Consider the following 26,510-nt stretch of genomic DNA (forward strand, 5'->3'; position numbering starts at 1 on the left):
CAAGGAAATCGATGTGTCTAAGGAGCTCAATGCAAAATGCAATTCCTTGTGAAACCATTTCTCCTCAGTCGAGGTGCACATGAGTGACATTAGCGTGCTAGTCGAGAGACATAAGCACGCTAGTAGAGACGTAAGCACACTAATACCAGTTCCTGAGGACGTTTTTAGGCCACCCTTTGAGCATACTCATGAGACGACTATTCATAATTCTTACTACATATCTCATAAAGACTTATGGTGAAATATGAATCACTTTTCCTCCTTTTTTATTTCATAAAGTAACACCTTCAGGGTCCCTTTTGGAAGTCACACCCCAATGGAACTACCTGTTGTGTTTTAGACCCTTAAGATCTTCCAAGCCACCTGAAGGATACCGAGTTTGAATGCTTTAGCGTGGCCCTGTTGCTGGTTTCCAGGGAAAAGAGGATCCTATTGGAGGACAGCAATGAGGCCTTAATGTATCCCCCTCTCTGAGATAGTTGAAAGGCAATGTTCTTTCTGTTTGCTCTGGGGAGCAAACTGGGAATGCTAAGCAAACAAGAATGTGTTTCCGCTCTAGTTGATGCAGCCCGGGTGTTTTAGAAGCATATTGCATGGTTGCGTCTACAAGAGCAGTCAAGCCACTCAGAGGGTTCTGGTTCCTACCTGCACAGGTTCATTCCAAAGCCCCAACAAAACGGGGGTTGGTCTGCCTCTGTGATCTGTGCCTGGCTGCAGACGAGGCTTCTCCATCTCACACGTGGCTTCATGTACTCTGAGTGCCAGTCACACTGTGCCTTCGAGGGGTGTGCTGCACCCATTACATTTAAAACAGAGACGCCAGCCTAGAAGTTTATTGCAACCAGGCTTTCTTTTAGATTTCTAAAGGGAAATCTTGATAGATTTCCTCAAAGGATGCAGGAGGCTCCTGAGGGTGTCCTGGGTTATGGGTTGGCTGCTAACGCAAGGTAGGTGGTTTGAAACTAGCAGTCACGCTTTGGAAAAAGCCAAGGCCTTCTTCTCCCGTCCAGGGATCCCTGGTGGTGTAGCGGTCATGCGTTAGGCTGCGATCTGAATGGTCAGTTCAATACGACCACCAGCTCCTCCGAAAGAAAGACTGGGCTTCCTACTCCTTTAAACGACTCGTCTCAGAAACCCACTGGGGCAGTTCTGCTCTGCTGTAGCGGGTCGCTTTGAGTTGGAATCAAGTAGGTGGCCATGGTTTGAGGATTTCAGATATGGGAACTGTCACTTATAGAAGGTTTAAAATGTAGAATAATGATGTTTCAGGTCCATGGAGAAAGTGAGTTATATAAAATATGAGCAAGAAATAAACCACCGTCAACATAGGATGAGGCAAATTATTTTTAAACAACAACCAGCAGTATAACAGATGAAGGGTATAATCACTTCAAATGAACAAACAAACAAAGTATCATTAAAATTAAAACCTCACTGAAAAGGTTACAAAACTGGCAAATCTGAAGACAGGGCCACAGTAAAAAATAAAAGTGAAGAGACTTTTGCTTGCAGCCACAAAGTAGTTACTGAGACAGAACTTGCTCTACTCCTGAAGACAACTAGCTACCATTTGACGACATGCTTGTATTAAAAGAAACTCAAAAAACAAACCCCCCAAACTCACAATTGAGTCCATTCTGACTCACAACAGCCCTATAAGACAGGGTAGAACTGCCCTCTGCAAGACTGAGACCATCACTCTTTAAAGAAGTAGAGAGCCCTGTCTTTAGCAGCTGGTGGTTTCAAACTGCTGGCCTTGTAGTTAGCAGCCCAACATGCAACCACTGCACCCCAAGGGATGATCCAATTCATCTCAATATATGGATATGGCAAAAGTCATGGAAGTGCTTGGCAAAGAAGTGCAATTGGGGCACCATTGAGCCAGGTGACCTCTCTGGCCTCGCCCAGTTCAGGGACTGTGCAGTCACATTTGATGTGACTTTGGTCCTCTGAGATTCTTTGTGAGCTCTAAGATCAGACGGGGGAAATACATTTGCATGTATCCGCATATCACATCTGCACAATATTCTTAATCACAACAGCAAAGCTATAAGTTTCTACCTACAGAAAATGAAAGCTGGGACTCTGGGAAATCTTGATTCCCCCTGCATCTCCTGTGATGCGGCACAGAGCATGAGACTTACTGTAAATCGAGCATAAAATTGAGATCAACTGAAATATACTGACGGATTCATTTTTAACTTCCACATGCAGTCTCAAGTGCTGAGGCTTCTACACTGTATGAAATATTCTGGTATACAGGTTTGTTTTTTCCCCACTAATAGCACAAGGTTCTGATTTAGAATGAAATTAGTCTAAGATGCTTGGCTTTAGCCAGGCACACAAAGGGCTTTGGATTCCCCTCCATTCCCGACAGCACTTCATTCCTTCATAGTTTGGGCCACATGTGTGTATTGTTTCCATTTGCCCTCCGTGAATTTTCTTCCATTTGAATTTCCCTACCTACCTAACTACCTAATCTCTCGGGCCTTGCCCTGTCTTCCCCTTTCTCCTTGCTCAAATTGTTAAAACCTCACCATTTTATAAAGGAAAAGCAAGCTTATTAAGGAACTCCTATCGCCAACTATGAACAGAACTGCTAGGACCACCCACACCTCAATACCATACAGAGACTTCCAGAGAGGTACAGAGACGTAGACACCGAGAGCATTTATTTCCTTTTCAGAGCCGCAGGAGAGAAGAGACATTCTCTTTCTTGCCACAGACCAAAGCTCTCCCCACCACCCCAGAAACGGAGTTGCCCACAGCTACCCTATAATCCCCAAGCTTCATCATTCAAGGCCCCTCTCCTGTGGTATCGACCTCACTGTACACACAATATGCAGTAAAGAATTAACCAAAAACCAAACTCCCTGCCATTGGGTCAGTGCTGACTCATAGCTTCCCCCGGTGGATTTCTGAAACTGGAACTGTTTATAGGAGGAAAAATCCCAATCTTTCTTCCAATGAACTGCTGACCATGTGGATCACAGCTCAATGAATAATGAATACACCACCAGGGCTCCTGCAGTGAGGAATTGGGACATGGGGAACCAGAGCAAGGTGCTCTGAGAATAAATGAACACTCGCTCCCTAATCCAGATCTTGTCGATGAAGCAATTGCTGGTGAAGATGAAGAATTGTAGCCTTCAGTGTGGGTTACAATTCAGTCTGAAGAAGACCAAAATCCTCACAACTGAACCAATAGGTAACATCATGTTACCCCTAACTGGAGAACTAAGGAGGGCCTATTAGTCTTCCTTATTCCATAAATTAGCTGGACATTGACAGTTGATTAATAGCAAAGATCAGAAACATGTGATGATTAATTATTGATATAATTTACTAAAAAGAATTAATTATTGATATAATTTACTAAAAAGAATTTACTAAGTGCTTTTGACTGGGGACTAAGCCGAATGCATGGGAGCCATGGTGTCTCGGTGGTTAAGCACTGGATGGCTAACCAGATGATTAGTGACCCACACTCACCAGTTCCTATGTTTGAGAAAGGGATGGCAGTCTGCTTCTGAGAAAGATTATAGCCTGGAAAAATCCTATGGGGAAGTTCCACTCTGTTCTACAGGGCCCTGAAGAGGTGAAATTCACTCTGGCAGTAGTGGGTTGGGTTTGAAATTAAGCTAAATGCATAAAATGAATTTTGTTTTCTCATTTATGTCTTGCACAAACCTAAAATAACTCGAGGTCCAAGGTCTGGGACTAGCTACCTTGGCACCCGGGGGAAGCATGGTCAGTAGAAATAGGGACACAGGGAAAAGGTAGGATTTTCTATTGACTTCTGTGTCGCTCTGCATCCTCATCAGCAGGAAAGCTTTGAGGGTTCTTCCAAATCTGAAATTATAGGGATTTTTTGTTCATTTTTAGGTGCCACCAAGTCAGCTGCCCGTCTTGGTGAGTGTGTGCAGCCGAATAAAACACCTCCAAGCCCATTGTCACAGCCGCTGCACCTCATTCTAGGGGGCTCATCTTCCAGTCCTGAATTGGACTATATTCTGTTACGATCCACAGCGTTCTCGTTGGCTAATTCTTAGAAACAAATCAACATTCCTGCCTCCTAGTCTGTCTTAGTCTGAAAGCACCACTATAACCTAGCCACCATGAATGACCCTGCTGGGATTTGAAATACCAGTGGCATCGCATCTAGCATCACGGTCACCGCTTCGTCATCACAATGTAACACTGGCAGACCAGTGCTGGTAGAAGGACCTCCAAAATGCCCTGCCAGAGTCCGTGACTCATACTCTCCCTGCAGGACAGGGTGGAATGGCCCCACTGGGTTTCTGAGACTAAGTCTTTATGAAAGCCTCATCTTTCTCCCATGGACGAGCTGGTGGTTTTGAACTGCTGGCCTTCTAGTTAGCAGCCCAATGGGTAACCACTATGTCAGGAAGGCTAAATTAGGTTCATTTCAATGAACACAAGAGAGGGTAAGTGACTATTTGAGAGATGACTTCAAACTCAAGTTGAAATGACATGGACACTGATTGAATACAAAGGGCCGATGGGAGCAATCTGAAGAATGCAAGATTTTTCAGCACAGACACCTGGGAAGATAGTGGGAAGGTCAGTTGAAACAGGGACACAGGGGAAAGGTGGGAATCTAAGAGTTTCATTTCAAATAGATTGACTTCGAGCTGCTGAAAGAGCGGTTCTGAAGATCTGCTGAAACAGGAGACCCAGAATCAGAAGCAGGGACCTTGGCTGGAATTCAAGTTTGGGAGCTGATTTCATCTGCAGGAGTGTAGGCGAGGTTGCCTAGGGACCAACTGTGGGCAGGAGGACAGAGGGCCCATCAGAGCTGGCTACAGTGACACACACAAATTAAACAGAAGCTGCTTCCAGGCAAGGAGCAGCCTGCCGCGGGAGACCTCAGAGAGGCTTCTAGGAGAGAGCCTGTCTCATCAAGCATTAAGTGAGATGGTGAGCGGTGAGATCTGGTAGGTCCAGAGGGAGGGGATGAGAGTGAAAAGGTGACCACAAGTGCCAGCATCTTTAGATTCAGTGACCAAGTGGACCTCAGAGACACTGCCAGCTAGCTGGGCTCCAGACCTCTCGAATTAAGTGAATGTTTCAGTAAAGGGATTCATGGGTATTTTTCTATCTTTTCGTTGTGTGTGTGTGTGGTTGATGTTTCCCAGTACATAGAAAGGTTATCGTAGTCTCTTCAGGAGTCCTGGGGGAGTAGTGGATCAGCCAACGGGCTGCTAACCTCTGAGTTGACTGGTCAACCCCCCTGCCAATCCGGAGGGAAAGGCTCAAGCTTCCAGCTTCTGCAATGACGTAAAGCTGTAGAAACTCAGCGGGGCAGTTCCAACCTGTCCTATAGGGTCAAAATGAGTCAGCATTGACTCGACGATGTATGCAATAGTTTTATGAAATAGTTGGAACTCCTGAGAGAATGACTAAACGGTGACACAGAGACACCACGTGAGCACACGCTGTTGGAAGCATGGCGCCCACAGACATGTTCAAAGTAGTGTTGCCACCAACCTTTCCTTTGCTAAGCTCCACACTATCTGCGAAGCACGTGAAAACAAGGTTCACCCAGAATTCAGTTTCTGGAGGGTAGATTAACATTCAGTGTCGATGCCACGCACCAAGCCTACAAAGTCTCAAATTCTCAGCAAGCTAGTTTGGGAATCTTCATGATAAACACCAGCATCTCACAGTAATCCTTCTGGATAACAACCCCGGTGGCCACTTGTGCGTGTTTTTCAAATAATTGAAGGGTGCTGGGGGAACAAGATGAATTGAAAGGAAGGGACAACTGGTGGTCAGCAATCCTGAAAAGGGAAGGTAGCCTCTCTGGCCCCAGTAGGATGAGCCTGAAAAGACAGACTCTTGCTATGTCCAACAGCATCTTGCTTGCCACGTCAGAGACACAGACTCAACAGAGTGGCCAGCATGGCTCCCTGTAAAGTTCTGCCTGGTGCTGCCACTCATGGTAACAATTTCTTACTAATCTGCAGTGACAGCCTTGTTGCCCGAGATGTACCCGAGGCCGAAGTCTTGACGGAAGCCAGAAACCCTGAGGAGTTTGCCAACCCGCCCAGCAGTGGTGAGGACAGTACAGCGAGCTGGTCCCAGCTTGCCAACGAGGAAGACAACCCAGATGATCCCAGTAGCTTTCTGCAACTCAGTGAGAGATCCATGAGGTACTTATTTACCTGCTCTTCAGTTGACTTTGGGGAGAAACGGGGCTCAACTTAGATACCCCAGTTCCTTGAAAAGGGTCCCCAAGAGAGCAAAACTGGGGTCAAGATGTCTGTGAGCCGTGATGTGTGATGAGTGCTGTGTTCATGTCCAATGATGGCTTCAGTGACCTCGGCCACGGTTAAGAGCCATCTGTGGCCACACAGGCTGAGTTTACAGGGGGCAAGGTTTTCCACTCTGCCTTGGGTTGGTCTGGCCTAATTTATTCTTTCCCTCACTCCCCACTGCCCTGGAAAAAAATTAATAAAGCAACTAGAGCAGAACTTAGGAGTGGCTGAGACCATCAGAAGACTTGAACCAACATGCCTCCCTCTGTGGGGTGGAGACGCTACAAGGAATCTCCACATTTCCACCCAAAGTCGTCATTGACCTTGGGCTAACCATACCACTTCTCAGAAAGGTCATTGGGCGCACGTGGCTTAGAACTATCGGTTCTGAAAATTTTAGGTCTTACAACTCAGCCTCTCTATATATTTAGGCAAACTTCACAGGGTTCAACAATCTGTTGAAAATTCCAGAAATGAAAGGGGAGAGGCCACAAAATTGATATAAAGAGGCAAACAGGTCCCAGCAAATAGCACGAACAGCAGTTTATTGGGTTGCTGCCCCCCTTCCCCCAGTGGGGGAACATTTGAGTCATCAGCTTTCGATCTGTGAGTGTATTTGATATCCCACCCCAAACCCAAGGCTAGACTTAAGATCAAGGTTGTCTGGTTGGTTACTCATGGAACTCTCTGTCCAAGGACATGATACCCCAGGACTTGCTCTTTGAACATGTTGCTTCTAAGAGAAGCCTTGGGAAAGAGAGGAGGTGCGAAAGAATACAGTGGGTTCAGTGAAGTGGGATCAGTACAGACAGAACTTCAGAACTGGCTCGGTTCTGTTGCATTTCAGGGAGTAAGTGCCAAGCTAGTAACTACGCCACAAATTATGCAATTCATGATTCCCCCCACCCTCGCTCTCTGTGGTACATGAGGTATCCATTGTAGCTCTGGCCAACTTTCTACTTGCGAAATCTAAGAGTCCCATGGGAAAAATAACAAGCCAGGTGTACATCATGTGGAATGTCCCTTGGGGGAAACATGAGCCCACTGGTTTCTGTCAGAAGCCAATAAGCCTCCTGTTATCTCCCTGGGCCAGCACTTTCAGAAGCCTTTGCAGGTAAGCCCATGGGCTTAATGGTAGAATAATGTTCTGACTCTCCCTAGAAGGAGAAAGTAAAGATCGTGCTGATGGTTGCCCACTAGGTATGATCTCAGGGAAAAGAATCGGGCTGTCAGCTCCTTGAAGATGTCCAGTCTTGGAAGCCCCAAGGAGCAGTTCTACTCTGCCCCATTGAGCATCTGGTTCAGCATTGACCGCATGGCGGCGGGTTTAGGCCTGACACCACTTCAGAAACCAGAAGACATCTTTATTAATGGTCGTGTTAGTGCCATCATTTCCTTGTGGTTTGGCTCAAGCCTGGAAAGCATATGTCTTTGCCCTCCCCTCCTTTAGGCAGGAAGAAAAGCAATCCAGAAGTTCTAGAGTCAGGGCAAGGAACATTCAGCTGCAGCCCTCAGCTGAAAGTCTGCCGTTCCACTGCAGATACACTCAGGGGAAACCTCAATGTCATTCTTACAGACTGCCTGCCTTCCCCCGGGCCCCTGCGATCCTTATGTATATATTTTGTTTAAAGGTAGATTCTGAGTCAGTCTATCTGGATGTGGCAATGCAAATTGTCAGCAGAGGGTTGTAGCAGAATGAACCAGTTAGAAGCCCTGCCTAGGGTCAAAGCAATATTCTTCTGGGGACCCACAGAAGGATCTCTGAGATGAGTGGGATGTCCGTGTTGTCAGTGTGGCCAGGTGGTGGAGACTGGCATTAATGTGTCAACTTTTGCTTTGTCAGCAATAGCAACAGTAGTGCCACTAGCAGTCTTGGCATTATGGACCTGGACATTTATCAGGAAACCATGCCCTCTTCACCCATGATTAAGTAAGTAGCCACTGAGATAGAGTGATTGCGAGACCACCACCCCCAGCCAATTTCACCTGGCCATCCATTCAGATCATTCAGCTTGTGCCCCGTCGCTGATTTCATCATGTCTGTGTGGCCATGGATCCCCAGAGCCAGTGGTTCTAGTTCATAGGAACAAGAGCTCAGGTCTCAAGTGGGCTCCACTCTACCACACCTGCTTTGTGCGTATCAAATCAACTCCTTATGCAATACTTCTGGCAGACAGAGGGTTTTAGAACAATCAGAAGTCTAGTTCATTTTACCTCATTGGATACAAAGAAGTAAAATCCATCTAACTTATACCAAATCAACCAAGCAAGACCACAGTTCAATAGAATGTAGTGCTTTACAACTGAAAGCCTTGCTCTTTCTGCTTAGACGACTGGACTTAGCACTACCAAGTCTAGCTATCTGGCATAGTGAGTCTGCTCCCACATTATGGGCACCTTCAAAATGACCACGGATAACTAGAAATACAATATATATGATATGACATCAAATATGGTACCCAAAGGGTAGGTGAGATGCTTTCATGATGATTTCTAAGATTTGTGATGACTCTAGACAACGAAAGAAATTGATATCTATTCCTGACCCTTGTGAATTAGCTTTATCATTTGAATATTTCTGAATTTTTAGAAAAAAACAAACGAGAAAGAAGTAAAGGACAGAAGTTGCTCCCTGAACTCTGGCCCCAATCACTATCCATAGCTACAGCATTTTCAATTCACCATTCACTCAGGCTTGCGCCATGACTGGAAGTGGGGTGCATCCTTTGTCGCTCCGCACATCCATTATTCAAAAATAGAGCGTTGTCTTCTGGGTTGGTTGGTTCTCCTTTTCTAAAGGAAAACAAAAAATAAAGCTAAACTGCTTTGGCGCGAATGGACTTTTCTCCTCCAGGAAACTTTGATGAACTGTTTTTTCCATATCTCTCTCTGGGCTGTGCATCATGGAGGCCTGGTGGTGATGTGGGTTAGGCATTGAACTACTAACCACAAGGTCAGCAGTTCAAACTCACCAGTCGCTTTATGGGAGAAAGATGGTCCAGTCTCAGAAACCCTGTAAAGGGTCACTATGAGTTGGAGTCTACTCGATAGCAGTGGGTTTCATGTTTGGGTTCTCTAGGGTGTGCACCCAGGACCATCCACCTATATGCATTCAGGAATAGTCGATACCTCCTCTCCTGCCAGACACCATCTTGCAGGTCCAGAGTAGCAGCAAATGAGCTTGCCATCAGCCATTATTACTCATGTCACTCTAGTACAGATTGAGCAGAAAACACAGGCCCTTGGGAAATTGACCAGTCTCCTGTAAATCATTGGGTATAAATTAAAGAGCAATTATATAAAAGCTTATCAACTTCAGATTCCTCTCAAAATCAGAAATAAAATGGAATCTACCAACTAGATCTTAGCAGGCACAGAGGGTAAAAGGGGGATCCCTCTATCATCATTTTAAGAGGCTTTGTATTCTGATTTCTTGACAGGATAAAAACACAGGACAACCACAGACGCTTACTTCCTTTCACCTGTGAAGCCATGTGCTCTCACTTGGGAAATGTTTGCAGACTTCCCCCCACCCCTGTACTAGGCTCTGCTATCAGTTCTTGCCATAAGAAACCCCTTCAGATATTAAATATTACCATAGCTACTGAAATATAGCACTTATAAGTCCCTACTTCCAAATTCCCCCAACCTAGTGCAACTGTCCTGATGGTGTAGCAGTTACTTTGGGGACTGCTAACTGCAAGACCAGCAGTTCAAAGCCACCAGCCTCTACTTGCAGGGAGAGCTGAGATGTTCTACTCCCCTAAAGCGTTACAGTCTCAGAAACTCACAGAGCCAGTTCTACCCTGTCCTCTAGGGTCACTATCAGCATAAACTCCATGGAAATTAGACTGGTCCTAGTGTTTTGTTGTTGTTGTTTTTTTTTTTTTCATGAAACTGCCTAATAATAAGGAGAAAATAATCAACATAATTGAGGTAGTCCATGGTATAATTTAAGTTTGGTAGTTTGTCAATTCTCTTTTCCCTTATTTTCCAAAAATGAACCATAGTCAGATATATATTTTTTAAGATTAAAATATGTCTATATTTTCATCATAGAATAGAAAAAGGTATAGTCATGACACTCGGGACACATGAAGGCTTTAAATTACAAGTAAATACAAGAGATTTAAGGGTCCAGCCATTAATCAGAATTAATGACCTATAAAATCCTCTCCTTGACTGCTTGACTTGGGGAAGAGTTCTACAGGAGGTGAACTGAGTAGAACAGAGGATATATCTTTCAGAAACCTCCCACCCCACTATCCCAACTAACTCCATACATACAGGGTAGAGAGCCTTTTTTGATAAGAGCGAATGTTTACGGCAGCCCCCATGATCCTCTTTTATAGCAACATTGGTCTTTCTTTGCCATTAGTTAGGAAGATAATCCACGAAACTCTGTGAAAACCGTAAACTGAGAACCAATTCCAAAAGCTTTTAGATCAATAAGACCCATCACTTCATCTTCCATTTACAGTTTCCTAAACATGACCAACCAGATACTGTTGTTTTCTCCCCCAAGTGAATTAGTGGAAGACAAGGAGATCCTTAAAGGACAGTCAGAACACGTGACGGGTAAGCCACATTCCCATCCATTTGATACACAATTGCCTGCAATCTCTCTGTGGGAAGCATAGTAAGGCTGTGATGTGTCTGTGCTCAGAACGACCCTCTGGACTGTCAGTGGGGACGGCCAGCCACCAGCGGAGCCTGCTGGTGATCAACTTTGACTTGGAGCCAGAGTGCCCCGACGCTGAGCTCCGCGCTATGCTGCAATGGATAGCGGCCTCCGAACTTGGGATCCCTGCCATCTACTTTAAGAAATCTCAGGAGAGCCGAATTGAAAAGGTATCCATTTTCTGTGTTCAGCCAGGATCCCTCTAGAGATTTGGGTATGAGTCAGTACTGGAAGGTCAGTCAGTACCCAGTTAATCCACTTGAATTCGAATGGTTTGCTGTTGGCTTAGTGCCTTGTCACTGTGGCTAGAACTCTGGATCCTTCCACCTGCATAAATTTAATCATCCTTATCATTTCTTGACCCTAAGTTTGGCTCCTCTGGTTGAATGGTGATGACAAGTAAAATGGGGAGATGAGAAATGTATTTGAAGAGTCTGTTACATTTTTTCAGAGCATCTTACTCTGGAGCCAACCTCTTCCTAGCAGCCATTTAAATAAAAGAAGGAAGCAGAGGAGGTGAAATATACTAGAATCCAGAGTGGGACCACTCATATTTAAAGGAAGCTGTGGTTTGGTGCCTGGGGAGACATTGCTTAATTCTGTACCAGAACATATTCGTACGAAGGTTTTCTCCATATAGTTCCCACTTACCAGAAACAGAAAGCTGGTGGAAAAAACTCTAGGCCAATGTCAGAATGAATAGCATCCATTATTCTCGTCCTATGGCTCTAAGACCTACCTTGACCTGTGATAGCATCTCAATTATCCAGTCTTAATCTGAGATTGAGCCATGCCTATCGGTTGCCAATCTCTTCAACCTCAATTTTGCATCATTTGAAAATGTACTGCCTTCTAAAATTTTCAAATTGATCATCATGTTGCCATATTCACATTCCATTGCTGTGCTCCAAATTATACTTCGCACCTTAAAACAACGGCCAAATGTACTGTCCTTCAGGTGGGGACATCTGGGTTCCCAACCAAGGGTCTCACGAGGCAGAAATCAAGATGGCTCCTGTGTGGGCTCCTATCTGGTAGCTCTGGGGAAGAATCTGCTTCCAACTCTATTCACGTTGTTGTCTTAAGTCAGGATCCTGGGCTCTTCTGAGCCCTTGATCACTTTCTGGAAATGGGGCCCAACATAAGCTTGTTGCAACAACGTCCTCCAGATGAAATGATTCTCACACACTCTGAAGCTTGAGATCCACCGTGCTCAAAAACAAACCACGTGCCCAAATTCACAGTGGCCAGAAATTATATGAAATGCCAAGACAATGATTGCTGATAATCCTGACGCCCAATAATTTAGAAGCGTTTATATATTTCATTCATAGTGACCTTGGTATCAGTTAAAGTTGATTTATTTAATTTGAGGTAAAAACAAACTCAACAAATCAGGAGAGCAACTCAAAGCCCATGTGGAAGAAGCACACCAGCCTGTGTGATCACAGGGTGTCTATGAGATCAGGTATCAGGCATCAAAGAACAAAAAATCATATCATTGTGAATGAGGGGAAGTGCAGATTGAAGACCCAAAGCCCTTCTGTAGGCAACTGGACATCCCCTTACAGAAGGGTCATGGGGAGGAAACAAGCCAGTCAGGGTGCAGTGTAGTAATGATGAAACATACAACTTTCTTCTAGTTCCTAAATGCTTCCTCCCCCCACACACTATCATGATCCCAATTCTACCTTACAAATCTGGCTAGACCCGAGGATGTACACTGATATAGATAGGAACCGGAAACACAGGGACTCCAAGACGGATGATGCCTTTAGGACCAGTGCTTAGAGTGGCAATACCAGGGTGGTTGAGGGCAGGTGGGGGGAAAGGGGAAACTGATTACAAGGATCTACATATAACCTTCTCCCCGGGGGAAGGACAGTGGAGAAGTGAGTCAAGGGCAACATTAGACAGTGTAAGATATGAAAAATAATAATTTATAAATTATCAAGGGTTAATGAGGGAGGGAGAAGCAGAGAAGGAGGGGGAAATGAGGAGCTGATACCAAGGGCTCAAGTAGAAAGCAAAAGTTTTGAGAGTGATGAGGGCAACAAATGTACGAATGTGCTTGACACGGTGGATGGATGTATGGATTGTGATAAGAGTTGCATGAGCCCCCAATAAAATGATGTTTTTTAAATCAGGAAAGCAACAAGTGTACAACTTTTATAAAGACACCCAAGTTGCTCATTGTCCTACTTTCCAGATGCAAACCATCCCTACATCCAACTCCTTTTCTTCTATTTAAATTCCGCGAGCTTCGGGGAGCCATTACCTGAGGGGCTGCTAAGGTAACAGTGGAGCCCACTCAGCACTTTGCTGAAGACAGATGAGTCAACCAGCGTCCCTCAAAATGTACAGCCTCAGAGCCCCTAGAGAGCCCTTCTCCTTCGTGTGTAGGTTAGCTCTGAGTTAGAACTGACTCAACAGCCACGCGTGTCAGGGAGCAGAGATGGGCTGAAAACTGCACTCAAGTGAATGGAGTGTCCGTCTTGTCTGTCAGCCTGCACCGGAACTTAAATTTTGCTCAGAGGTAACATGAACAGAATGTACCAAGAGAGAAAATGAGCTAAGTTCCCTCCTTTGTCCCAGAAACCGAGTGTAGGAAAGAAGCGTCCTCTTGTCCCTTTTTGTGTTCCATTCCACAGGCAAAGTAGACATTGAGCACAAAAGATGTTGATATAACCATTCACACACACACACACACTCACACTCACAAACACACACTCACACACACTCACACACACACCCACACACACACACTCACACTCACACACACACAAACTCACACACACTCACACTCACACACTCACACACACACACTCACACACACACTCATACACTCACACACACATCTCACACACTCACACACTCACACACACACTCACACATACTCACACTCACACTCACACACTCACACACACATCTCACACACTCACACACACTCACACACACTCACACACACACTCACACAATCACACACACACAATCACACACACTCACACTAACACACTCACACTCACACTCACACACTCACACACACATCTCACACACTCACACTCACACACACACACACACACTCACACACTCACACACACTCATACACACACACACACACACTCACACAAACTCACACACACATCTCATTTTCAAAGAAGTACATCCAAAAAGAAGGAAAAATAAAGACAACTGGATCCCCAGGCTCATTATTTATAAATATAAGAAACAATCTTTGACGCTGTCCTTTAGCTATGATTTCTAAACATAGTCACTTGGGAAGGTTTTTCATCAGAACCCTCACCCGGTGATCTAACCAATTACATGATCATCACTTCTGAGCACAGAGACCCAGGCATCAGTGATCCCTGGTGCTTCAGAGAATCGCCAAGATTGAGGATCATGGCCTTGTGGGCCAGAAAAGAGTTGCCAGGAACAATGGAAGACCTGGTGGGCTTGTTTGTGCTGCTGAAATCTAATTCTATGTGGCACAAAAGAAGGTAGCTGCTTTCAAAAACCCAAGTTGATTGTGTCTCCCAAACCACATACCTTGAAACAATTCCTGTGGACAGACCCCATCATCAGACTATGTCAACAAGTCATCAAAAGAGTAAAATGCTTACCTGACAACATGAAGGCCGCCAAGTATGGTGGCAACCTGGTGGTGTAGTGGGCTACAGGTTAGGCTGCTAACCACAAGGTCAGCAATTCAGAACCAGAACCCACCAGCGCTTCCATGGGAGAAAAATGAGGGTTTCTACCGTCAGAGTTAAAGTCTCAGAAAGCTACCGAGACAATTCTATTCTGTCCTGTAGGGTCACTGTGAGCCAGAAGGGACTAGATGGTACTGAGGTTTTGTTGTTGTTGTTTTGGGGGAAGATTTTTATTATTATTTATTATTATTATTCCTTTCCAATAAGCCTACCAACGATATGGTGGTGATGCACTTTGCCATCGATTCTGACCCATAGCAAACCCCTGTGACAAAGAAGCACAGGTCCAGAGGGTTTGCTAGGTTGTAATCTTTCCAGAAAGAAGCAGAGCAGCACGTCTTTCTTCCTGTGCAGGGGCTGGCGGATTCAAACCTCCTACCTTTCTGGTTAGCAGCCAAGTGATTCCTGAAACAGGATTCATAAAACGTAACCTCGTCTTGCTTCTTCCAAATCACTCTCTGCACAAAGAAACCCGATTGCTCTTGATTTGGGAAATGGCAGGAAGTGAACTTGTTTTGATTCTTCTATTTCTGATGCCGTGAAATGAAAAACCCCAGAACCTTGACATGCTCAAGCTCATTAAGAAAATACCACGCGATCACAGGACCCGCGGAGGGCCAGCTGGGAAAGAGATGCGGCCGAAAAGGGCCATTGTCGGCGGTAATGAGCCGGAAATGTCCCCTCTGGCCACTTCACAATTTCAGCTTCATTTTGGTGTCATTTCCCCCCTTAGTTTTAATGAATGGAGGAAAGAAATTTCGAGCCGTTCCTGGTCATAAGCTCTGCAGATGTTTCAAGGACTCCGAGTCTGTAATAAAGTCATTGCAGCCTCTGAGCATGCTGTCTTGACTGGGGCTAGAGCACTGGGTGACATCTGATTTCTCGAGTATCTGCCTGGACTTGGAGACAGTGAGGCAGATGCTGACTGCCCTTGCATGGTTTCCTCTGTGCTGTAGTGGCTAGCGAACTTGCTAGATAATGGATGAATAGATGGATAGTTAGATGATTATAGATAGATAGATAGATAGATAGATAGATAGATAGATAGATAGAGCATATGTATATGAGCATATATATACACCTATATATTCTGATTAAGCCAACACAGGGCAAACAAGTACAATAATATATAATTAGAATCCCTTGGTCATGCACCTGGCTGCTAACCAAAAGGCTGGAGGTTCAAATCCATTCAGAGGTGACCTACTTTGCAAAGACCAGCCACTGAAAACCTTGTGGAGCGCAGTTCTATTCTGATCCACATCGAATTGCCAGGGTCACAAAACGACTCCACAAAACTGGTCCTGGTGGCCTCCTTTCAGTCTGCTTCTATCCATGACCTCCAACCATTTTTGTGCCGTGTGCTTGCAGCAGGCAAGTGCTGAGCCAACTCCTGTGAGATGTACATGTTGTTGTAGCAGGAGTTGTAGTTGTTGTTGAGTGTCACCAAATCCACTCGGACGCATCGGGACTCTATATGCAATAGAAAAAAAAACACCACCCACTGTCTCTCAAACATAAGAAGCTGCCTCGAACATATGCAGATTTAATGCTTAATTTTGAATTGTGTCTGTGGGAATCCATTGTCAAAATTCTAAGAATGAAGACTTCTTCCAGGTCCATGCTCACTGATACTGGGTGTTGATCCGTATATCAAACCCTTAACAACTTTGAAGGTCTAGTTGACTCCCTTTGATCATTCATATCTTCATTCAACCATCACTTTTTGAGTACTTCGTAAGTGTCAGCATGAAATATAAATGGACAGTCACCACGCCCGTCCCCTGGAAGTCGGCAACCTAGAGTATCATTGCCATCTGCCTGCCCTTTCATCCGGCTCCCCGTTCACATCATCTGAAAATGCGTTGAGGGTCTGCATATGTTTCCAGGTGTGAAAAGGTAAGTATTTCAACTTCAGCCTAGACGATTGCTTTATTCTGAATATGCCAACTCAAGACGAACAAGAACCAAAGGCTCTGCGTGACCTGATTGCACATAGCAGGCGTAGTAACAGCTGGGAGAAGGTACATAATCCAAGAGTAGTTCTCTCTGAGGCACTTTCTCAGTCACTGAAATGAAATAACACAAATGAGGGGATGATCAAGGCTGGGCGTGGGAGTAGATTTGTATCCCTGTTGCGGGTAAAGCTCACAAGTCGGAGTGCACAAAAAAAGAGCTAAGTGCAAAGCCCTGCGCCTAGAAGGAGACATTGAAGAGGAATAGTAACTAAACTGCAGTCCTCCTCTTTCTAATAAATAGGATTTTCATTCTTATAAAACAGCGCCAGATGCCCAATCTATCCCACCTCCTGGTGCCCGTGCACATATCAATGTCCTATTCACCTTGCACCAGAGTGAAGTAGCATAAAAGGGGATAGGATTAGAGTGTTAATATACCATGGATTCCAAGATCAGCTTTTCCTCTCTCAAGTCCTCTGTACTTTAGGGTGTGTGTGTCTGTGTTTGTGTGTGTGTGTGTGTGTGCAAATGCCTACTTCACAAGCTTTTTGGCAGAACGGAATGAGATTGGATCCCGTTTCTTTCAAAACACTTGACCAGAGCATCTGAGAGACCCTCATACTGGCAGTGACCACCCAGTTCCATCAAGAGAGCTCTCTCTCAGGATTCACCCATTTCCTGGCTGTCCAAATGCACAATACACTTGCAGCCCAGAACTTGCTAAGTGGTGGCCCATCGAATCCATTACCAGTAGCCAGGGGATATCTCTGGGGGAGGCGGGAGAGGGGGGAGGGGGAGGTGTCAATGCTGTGGAAAGGCAACCTTTTTGTTCTTGTAAGAGTGCATGCAACACCGTAACTAATTAGACATTTTGCCTGTATCACTCAGTGACGCTCATTAGATTAATCAGACTGCTCAACCATCAATCATCTCTTGCCAAGTTTTCCACCAGCAGACACTTCCTAAATGACGATCTCCCCTCTCCCCACAAAACCAACTCTCTCGGTGCTTCAGCTCAGCAGATTGTGGGAAAGAGAAGGCTTGTCCGGATGAGTGAGGAATGAATACATTACCCCAAATGAGTGAGAAATGAGTACCTTACCCCAGCTTAACATTGGGCTCATTTGACATTTTTTCATTTGCCAGGTATCTGTTCAGATTCCTGTGGCATCCATCCTATGAGAAATGATCTGAGACACAGGTGGAGGGAACTGGGGACACGGTGTTATAGACCCACCAAACTCAAAGGAGTCCAGCCCGGGAACCAGCTGACCTGAGTAGATATTTCAAATATCTGAAAGACTGACCCTTAAGAGGAGAATTGGCATTGTTCCATCTGGCACTCCCCCCTCCCCACGCTGTTCATCCATGGAGGGTGGTGTTGGGAGGGTGGTCTATCCTGCCCCTCCCATCTGAGCTGCCTCAGCAGAAGCCATCGACCCAGAACAGTCTCATAAAAGGAGACTGAGAATTAGGTCTTTCTCTCTCCCAAATCTTTTACTTTACCAGAGAATCTTCCTCTCTGTCCTGGGCCCCACCATGTTTTTTGTCTCTTGCTATTGCACTGCCACCTAGCCAACCCCACTTCTGTGCCTGTCCCCATCCTGGAGGACGTGGGGTCTCCTTTGCCACACAAGAGGTGCACATGGGGGACATCTGCCATGCACTGGCTGCAAAGTGGGGCCCATTGGCCACGGGAGACTAGTGCCCACTAGTGAATCTGATCCCACTCGAACTCTTCTCCATCTGATTAAAGTGTGAGGCCATGCCTTGCCGGCCCTATGCCTGGTATACATCTTTGGTTGATGATCTCAACCAATTCGGTGGAAAAAAGGGGCTATCTAATGATCTGAGCTATCTATAAAAGGCACAAATTCATCCTGGACAATAGGTCCCCGTCCTAGAGAGAGCTACAGACGAGAGAGCTCTGGGCAGGACAATGGAAACAAGATGACGGTGTTAGGAAAATGATTCAATGAGCTCTTTCTACTCATGCCCTTGGTATCAGCTCCTCAGCAAAGGTTTTGAGAATGCTAAGGGCAACAAATGTACAAATATGCTTGACAAGGGATGGATGGATGGATTGTGATAATAGCTGTACAAGCCCCCAATAAAATGATTTTTTTTAATCTTTGAAAGAACCTCTGTGATCAACATCCTAACTCTGTGCTCTATTTTAGTTTCTAGATGTTGTGCGTCTGGTACATCGGAAGTCCTGGAAAGTGGGGGATATTTTCCATGCAGTTGTCCAGTACTGCAAGATGCGTGAGGAGAGGAAGGAGGGGCCTCTGAGTCTCTTTGATTGGCTCTTGGACCACTCGGACTGCGCAGCCTCCCTTTCCTTCCCTCCAGCTTAGGTCCCAGTGGTTTGTAAAATTCTCCAGACTCTCTCAAAACATCGCATCCTGTTAGCAGAGCTGTACAAAAATCTGCTGCTCAAGTTTACTGCCCAGGGAAGGCACCAGGGGGGAAATGGAACACAGCGCTGCACAGGCCAATCCCACCTGTGGATGCGTTCAGTAGAGCTTGCATTCAAATGCCTGGAACCACGGCGGCTCCCAACTTAGAAAGCTCATACCCAGGTCCAAGTTCCAGGAAAGCGGTCCTCGTGTACATTTCATAGTGTAACATGATATGTCATGTCTCCAGCGATGTGAATCACCTGGGAAAATGACTCACTGGTCAAGACTGTTTTGGAAACAAGGCTCTAACTTTTACTTTCCTAATCTGAGTGGGTGAAGGGGCTACTGATGCAGATACAGGTGAGAAATTTCAAGGACTTTTCTGTAAAAGATTTCCACAGTCAACCAGTCTCAGTAGATATCTACAGGAGTGCAAGAATATAACACTGGACTCTACTGAGGTGATTCCAAACATCACTGCAAGCTGCAGATAAATGTTCCCTCTTCTCAACAATATCGGAACTCCAGGCTGCCCAGACCACCACTCGTCAGCTGAGAAAGAGGAAGATTGAAGAGTGTCTGGTCTTCACCACTACATGACGTTAGTAACATGATCATAGAGTTCCTACCATGTGGGAAAGCTTTCTTTATATTTTAAAAAGTCCTTTGAGATAAAACATGTGTGTTAAATTATATGAAATGCAAGCTTAGACTTTATTTTATTATGAAGTATGAAGAGAGTGACATCTTAAATAATATATTGAGTTAGCTTAGAGACTGACAAACTATAAAGAGATTGCTACCTTCGGTCATAGATTGACATTTGATTGCAGTGGTTGGTCTGATTGTGAATGTGTTGGCATGACTGCTATCATGATATTTATAATGGCTGGGACAGGGTAATAACTTTGAGGTCGACATGACCAATTAGGATCCTACTCTAAATGGTCTCCTTTCCTGACTCAGAGATTGGAATTGAATTGGAGGGAAGGAAAACGTTATCGTGTTTTCAGTGTATTAATAAAAGAGATTTACTGCTTTGAAAATAAAATATATCTCGCACCCACCCAAGTCGTCTGTCCTTTCAATGGAATGAGCTACCCTGGCTTCTTTGTTCATGCTCAAAATAGGTGTGTATTGACAATTTCCCGAAGCACTATGCTTTTACATTATATTTTTGATTGTGGTATGATTTTATATGTGAAAAAGGGTCTCACTATCAATGTTGGCCTGAGCTATTCATCCGCATCTGAAATTCCAAAGTAGATTGTGAGCCAGACTTTTGCCCTGGAGATCCTTCGCACTGCTCATTGAACAGTTATTGCACACGTAGTCGGATTCAGGTTATATTTTTAATTTGGCGCATTCACCAAAGGTGAACCTTTAGAAGAGTCTACTCACCACCTCAAACTGAAAGTTCTTTGTGCTACAAAATGCAAACGGATATCTTTATCTTTTCAACAATTCTGGATAATCTTGTGTAGACTTCGTTGTGTTCAACCAAACGTTTACTTATCCTACCAAGCACAAATTATAATACTGGATTGTATAACTTGTGATGAAATTATGTTGTACCTAATGTTGCAAACAAATCAATAAATTTATGTTGCCTAATGATTGATCTTTTTTCTTCAAGGCCTGTAAATATCATGTGGAGACACCAAAATCTGTGGTGTCTTCATCCTTAGACAAGTTTTGCAGTTCTGATCTACAATTTCTTAATAAGTAAAGGGTCACCAATTAGATTTGCTAGGATCAGTTATATTTGAGAAAAATCAGAATCTTCCAGTGTCCATCCTGCCAGCATTTCAGCAAGGACCATTCTTTGTTATAATGTCCTCTGCTTTACAGGATGATTAGCATCATTCCGAACCTCTGCAAACTAGATGCCGCTCTCCTAATCATGATAAAAATAACTGTCAACACAATCAAATGTGCCCTGGGGGTTAAAAACACTAGTGTGTAGCTATCAGTGTCTTAGTCTCAGTACTTTAGAGAAACAAATCCACAGAAACAGAGAGAGATTTATATAAGATTAAGTGCACATCAAGAAAACATCCCAACCCAGTGCTGCCCAAGCCCACATGTTAAGCATTAACCCATATGTCTGACACCAATCCACAAAGTCCTCCTCTATCTCACAAAACAGACACAATGATGCCGACTGCAGGAGGAAAGCTGAGTCAGTGAGTGTATAAGCATCTCAGCGCTGGCAGGAGTCTCCACACGGCTGCTCCAGCACCCAGGACTGTATCGGGGTAGGTCCGTGCGGCTTCTCCTTGGGGATGTCCTGCAGGAAGTGAGCCTTCCAAGCTGAAGTAGGGAACTGGCTAAGGCAGCTGCACCCTGGACTGACCATCAGAAAGAAAGATACCTGAGAACTAGAAAGGCAAGGCTCACGGAGCCATTTATCCCTCTACCCTTCAATTAAACTCACATGTGTTTATCAGCCAGGTTGGCACAATAAACTAACTACCTCACAGTGTAAACAGTGCTTTGAGGGGACAGGGTCTGAGGATTTGTAGGGTGTTTCGGTAAAAAAGGGAGGAGCCTGCGTCCTCCAGTCTTAAAAAAAAAAGACAGGAAAAAACAAAGGGCTGGATAGCCCTTGTCTCCCAACCAAATTTAGTAGCTACTAATGTTGAACAGTATAGTAGGAGCCTTAAATAAAGATTTGAATTACACACAGATTTGGGACTCAAGAGCTGGAAACAAAGAGGAACGAATAGTAGTTGAAAAACATGGTCTTGCTGACTGACAAAAAACTGGAAATGGCACCACAGGATTTTGCAAAACCAATGACTCATTCCTAGAAAATTCCTTTTCCCAGATGGAATTCACAAAAATCAAATGGATTACATCTGTGGGAAGAGATGATGGAAAAGCTCAATATCAGCAGGTACACATGGGACAGGGGTTGACTGGAGAAGAGACCATCAATTGTTCACACGTAAGTTCAGACTGAAGCTGGAGAATATTCAGACAGGGGAGACACATCAAAATCTAACAAGACAATATAGCAATCACTCTACTACAGTTGCATGAATTGCCACAGGAAGGAACAGAGAGGGAGAATGATTATTGTTTGGTGACAATCTGGGGCCACCTCTAAGGGAAAGCTTTGGTGCTCAGCCTTTGAGGGATAGTGGAGTTGTTTAACAATAGGATAAAATTAGTGAGGACGCTAAAAATCTAGAAAGAAGAGACATGAAATATGAGTATGGCAGTCTGAGACACAACTACGAGCTTGATGGAAGCAGAAGACAGGCTGTGAGCTGAGGAAGGCCCTGGACTTGAGACAGGGAATGGAAATTGAAGCTGCATTTTCAGACTTTTTACTGCTGCTCAAGGAGCCACAGATGTATTCTGTGGGCAGGAGGGCTTTTAAGCAAAGGCGTTACAAGCCCAGATCTGCATAGTAGAGGAGTGACATCAGCAAAGGTATGGGGGTCCCGCTATGTTTTCTCTTACAGATGGAAAAATTATCGTTAACACTCACTTTGTTCACAAGTAAAGGGATCCTCATGGCTGTAAGATGTGTTTTTCTCTCTCTCCTATCATGGCAAGTTGAATAATATGGATTGTGCTCTCACACTCTAAGCTTCTTGGGGATGAAACATATCTTAATCATCTGTAAGTTCTTCCGTATATCCCACTACTCCTTCTTATCCAGAGTAGATGTCCGAAAGGTCTTGGGAGGACTGAGATTTTGACTTACATGTGATGATGCTTAGGCATGAATCCTAGGAACACAATTTGATTTTGTAATTCTCTTGGCTTCCCAGAGACAAGCACCTCCTACAAAGCTGCTCAGGACACCTTATGTAACTACCTTCAGGCTTGTGTAAATATAGCCTTTTAATGAGCATTTGCCTCTTATTTTAGTTATGTACTATTTATTTGTTGGTTTGTTTGTTTTAGCTTTGCCCAATTTTTAACCAGTCACACCACCAGGGCTGCAATCTAACTGCTAGAAATAATAACTCGTTTGTTCCATCATATTTGGGACAGTGAACAGTTCCTGATTATTGACTCCTGCATTTCAGACAAGCAGCTGTCTGGCCATCTGGGAGCCTACATGACAGGCATGGACCCTCAGACACCTGTGCCTCTTGTTTTCTTGCCCAAGCACAATACAGAGGCAGAACCTATTTTCAAGAGACATATGATGAGCAGTAGAAACAGCCTTCACTGAATAGAAAGAAAGAAACAGTCTTCCTCAGCGTTCTCTGTTCCATGGACCATAAAAACTCCAAAGTGCTCCTTTGGTCTGCACTACCCAATTGCACACCGTGTGCTGTCTGATTCTCAAATTGCATGATCTCTGCCATTGTTCTAACTTTATTTAGACTCTTAGGAATTATTCAACGTCTGGGGTCTTTACAGAAGTAGCCCTTGTGGCCTTTCTTCTGTTTGTGGTGGGTTTGAACCTTCAACCTTTAGGGTAGCAGGTGATGCTGAACCACATCTCGTCCCATTCAAGTTCCATATCCATCTCCAACCTCATGTTCTCCTTTCCTGTTGAGGCCGCTCTTTCCCAGGTTTTCCCCTTCTGTCATTACCAACATGTATCGATTTCCTTTGGAAGATTTCTACCACTCTAGTGTCCCATTATCACTATGTTCTGCATGCTTTAGACCCCGTTTGTGACAGGGACTGCTGAGTTCTACCATGAGGCTCCCAACACCACAAAGTCCAGGTGCAAAGAGTGATGACGTGGGTCCAAGTCTTTCTTCGCACCAGACGGCCAGGGCGTTACCTCGAGCACAGATGAAGTCAGAACAAGAGTTTCTCTCCGTGCAGAGGGAAAGGCAATGAGTCACCAGCTACTGAAGCAGAATGAAGGTGGGTGAGACCAAGGAGGCCTTCTCCTTTCAGGGCATTGGACTCCACTCTTGCTGCTTATGTGCTATTTGGGAAGGTTAGTCCAGCCTACTATTTCAAGCTCCTTGACAATTACTTTAAACCAAGCGATATTTTTAATAGCAAAGGCAGTAGGCCACATGCTGACCTTTGGTGAAACCCATGAGAATGTCTCACTTTAAAAAAAATTATATATCTCTTTCTTCATGGGTTTCTTCTTTTAAAAGAGAGCAAGGAAGTAGACGCCAAAGCTGTGACTTCGAGTCCCAACTGAGTGTGTCCTTAAGCATGTTACTCGGTGTATCTGAAATTAAGCATTTTTCTTTGTGTCTTTTTAAAATGACAAATAGAGCCTAAGGATGGCCAAATTTATAAATTCACTTCCAAATGGAATGTCCTACAGATTGCTGTTTGGTGAAAACCAATATGTATATCTCAAACCCACTGCCATCGAGTAGATGCTGACTCATAGAAAAGTGGGTGAAGGGAGACAGCAGTTAGTGTAAGACATGAAATAATAATAATTTATAAATTATCAAGGGTTCATGAGGGAGGGAGAGTGAGGAAAATATGAGGAGCTGCTACCAAGGGCTCAAGTAGAAAGAAAATGTTTTGAAAATGATGATGACAACAAATGTACAAATGTGCTTGACACAATAGGTGTATGTATGGATTGTGATAAGAGCTGTAAGAGCCCCAGTAAAATGATTTTTTAAGAAAAGGAAAAATATAATAATAAGATAAATAAAAGCCCCCCTCCAAAAGAAAAGGTTTCATTAAAAGAGTTAAAAGAGATCCCACAGCTTGGGGAAAAAATTAACAATGATACATCAGACAAAAGAACTAATTTCAAGAATCTAGGGGGAAAACTGCAACACCTTATGAAAATAAATACAAATAGCCCAATTGAAAAATGGGCACAAGACAAGAATAAACCGTTTACTAAAGATGACATCCAGGCAGCCAAGAAGCATATGAAAAAATTCCCATTTTAACAATAAGAGAAATACAAATTATACAACCATGAGATACCACATTTTTTTTCAAAACACACACACACAAAACAGAATAATAACTTCTGGAGAAGATGTGGAGCTATTGGAACATTCATGCAGTGCTGGCAAGTGTGTCGAGTCATGCAACCACTGTGGAAACCAGCAGGGCATGTCCCCAAACACATACAAAGGCAAACACCTTATGTTTCTGCAGTCTCGCTCCTTGGTGTCTGCTCTAGAGAAGTAAGAAACAAAGCAGGAACAGACATATGCACATCTATGTTTACTGAAGCAATTTCTATAATAGCCAAAGATATTTTTTTAAATGACTATAGAGGAATGGCTAAAGAAACTCAGGTATAGTCTTACAAGGGAATGTTATACATCAATAAAAAGCATCGACAATTCTGTTACACACATTAAGATATGGACAAAATAAGAGATCATTATGCTTGGCAAAGTCCGTCAGTTCCACAAGATAAATAGTTTAGAACACCACTCTAAAGAAAAGGGAAAGAAAAGAAATATAGTTTTTTAGACCAAAAGATAAGACTTTGAAAACTGCAAGGAGGCCATAGGTGGCAGCAGGGATGGGGAGAGGGAGCGGATGAAAACTAGGGCGGGGGAGAGGAGTGTGAGAACACACACGCACACACGCACACACATGCACACGCACACACGCACACACACGCACGCACGCACACGCACACACACGCGCACACACACACACTTGGTGGGAGGCTTCAGGACAAGAGGGATTGTGCAAGTACGTAGAATCTGTTTCTCTTTGTAACTATCATCTTCCACCAACAAAAGAGAACAGCAAATATATATCTGTGTGTAAGATACATATATAAACAAAAACCAAAAAAATTAAAGTTAATGTTTTTCTAAAAAAGAGAGAGAAGCGTCATAGCTTAAAAAAAAATTTTTTTTTCAAAAAGAAATGAATGTGTTCTGGAAGGAGCGGAAGGCAAACCGCTCCGCAGGGCCGTGCTGGCAAGCCCTTGGAGGATAGTGAAGTCTGACAAGGAGCATGTGACGGGAGTCCAAGCGTGGGCAGCTTCTGAGCCTGGAGAGTGGAGGATGGCTTGGCCAGATGGTCCTGATGTGGAATAGCCAGCCTTGTATTGACGATCTCTCTCTGGGTGCTCCATGCTCAGACTCCTCTAATTTATTTATAACTGGGAACAAATTTTGCACACACACACACACACACTAAACAACAGGTCCTGAGATTTGGAGGTGTGAGGGGACCTGACAATGGCAGCGAAGTTAACAACAATAATAAACGCTTCGTCTGTGTGCCAGACTCTCTAAGTGCTTTATATTGATTAACCTGGTTAGGATCCACAACAGCTGTGAAGGCAGCATTACTATGTGTTAGCTGCTATCAAGTTCACCAAGACTCATAGTGACCCTGTCCATGAGAAAAACTCGGCCCTGTTCTAGGTCACTCCCACGATAATGTTGCAGAACGGCCCGCTGGACTCAATAGGATTTCCAGAGACTGGTTTTTAGAAGTAGATCCACCAGAATTTTATTCTGAGTCCATCTTAATCTGGAAGCTCTACTGAGCCCTGGCCAGCAGCTCAGCCATGACAAAGAGGACACATA

At 44.3% G+C, this 26,510-nt stretch overlaps 1 protein-coding gene across 1 annotated transcript in view; it reads left to right on the plus strand.

Moving 5' to 3' along the window:
* Positions 1-18,990, plus strand: part of SPHKAP (SPHK1 interactor, AKAP domain containing) — a 113,646-nt gene extending 94,656 nt beyond the window's left edge. The window contains exons 7-11 of the mRNA XM_075530199.1: positions 5,991-6,176; positions 8,125-8,211; positions 10,807-10,859; positions 10,948-11,132; positions 18,814-18,990. Of these exons, the coding sequence (XP_075386314.1) occupies positions 5,991-6,176; positions 8,125-8,211; positions 10,807-10,859; positions 10,948-11,132; positions 18,814-18,990 (688 nt within the window). The remainder of the gene's footprint in view (positions 1-5,990; positions 6,177-8,124; positions 8,212-10,806; positions 10,860-10,947; positions 11,133-18,813) is intronic.
* Positions 18,991-26,510: the final 7,520 nt, after the last annotated feature.

This window comes from Tenrec ecaudatus, chromosome 13 (assembly GCF_050624435.1).
Source record: "Tenrec ecaudatus isolate mTenEca1 chromosome 13, mTenEca1.hap1, whole genome shotgun sequence".
NCBI lineage: Eukaryota > Metazoa > Chordata > Mammalia > Afrosoricida > Tenrecidae > Tenrec > Tenrec ecaudatus.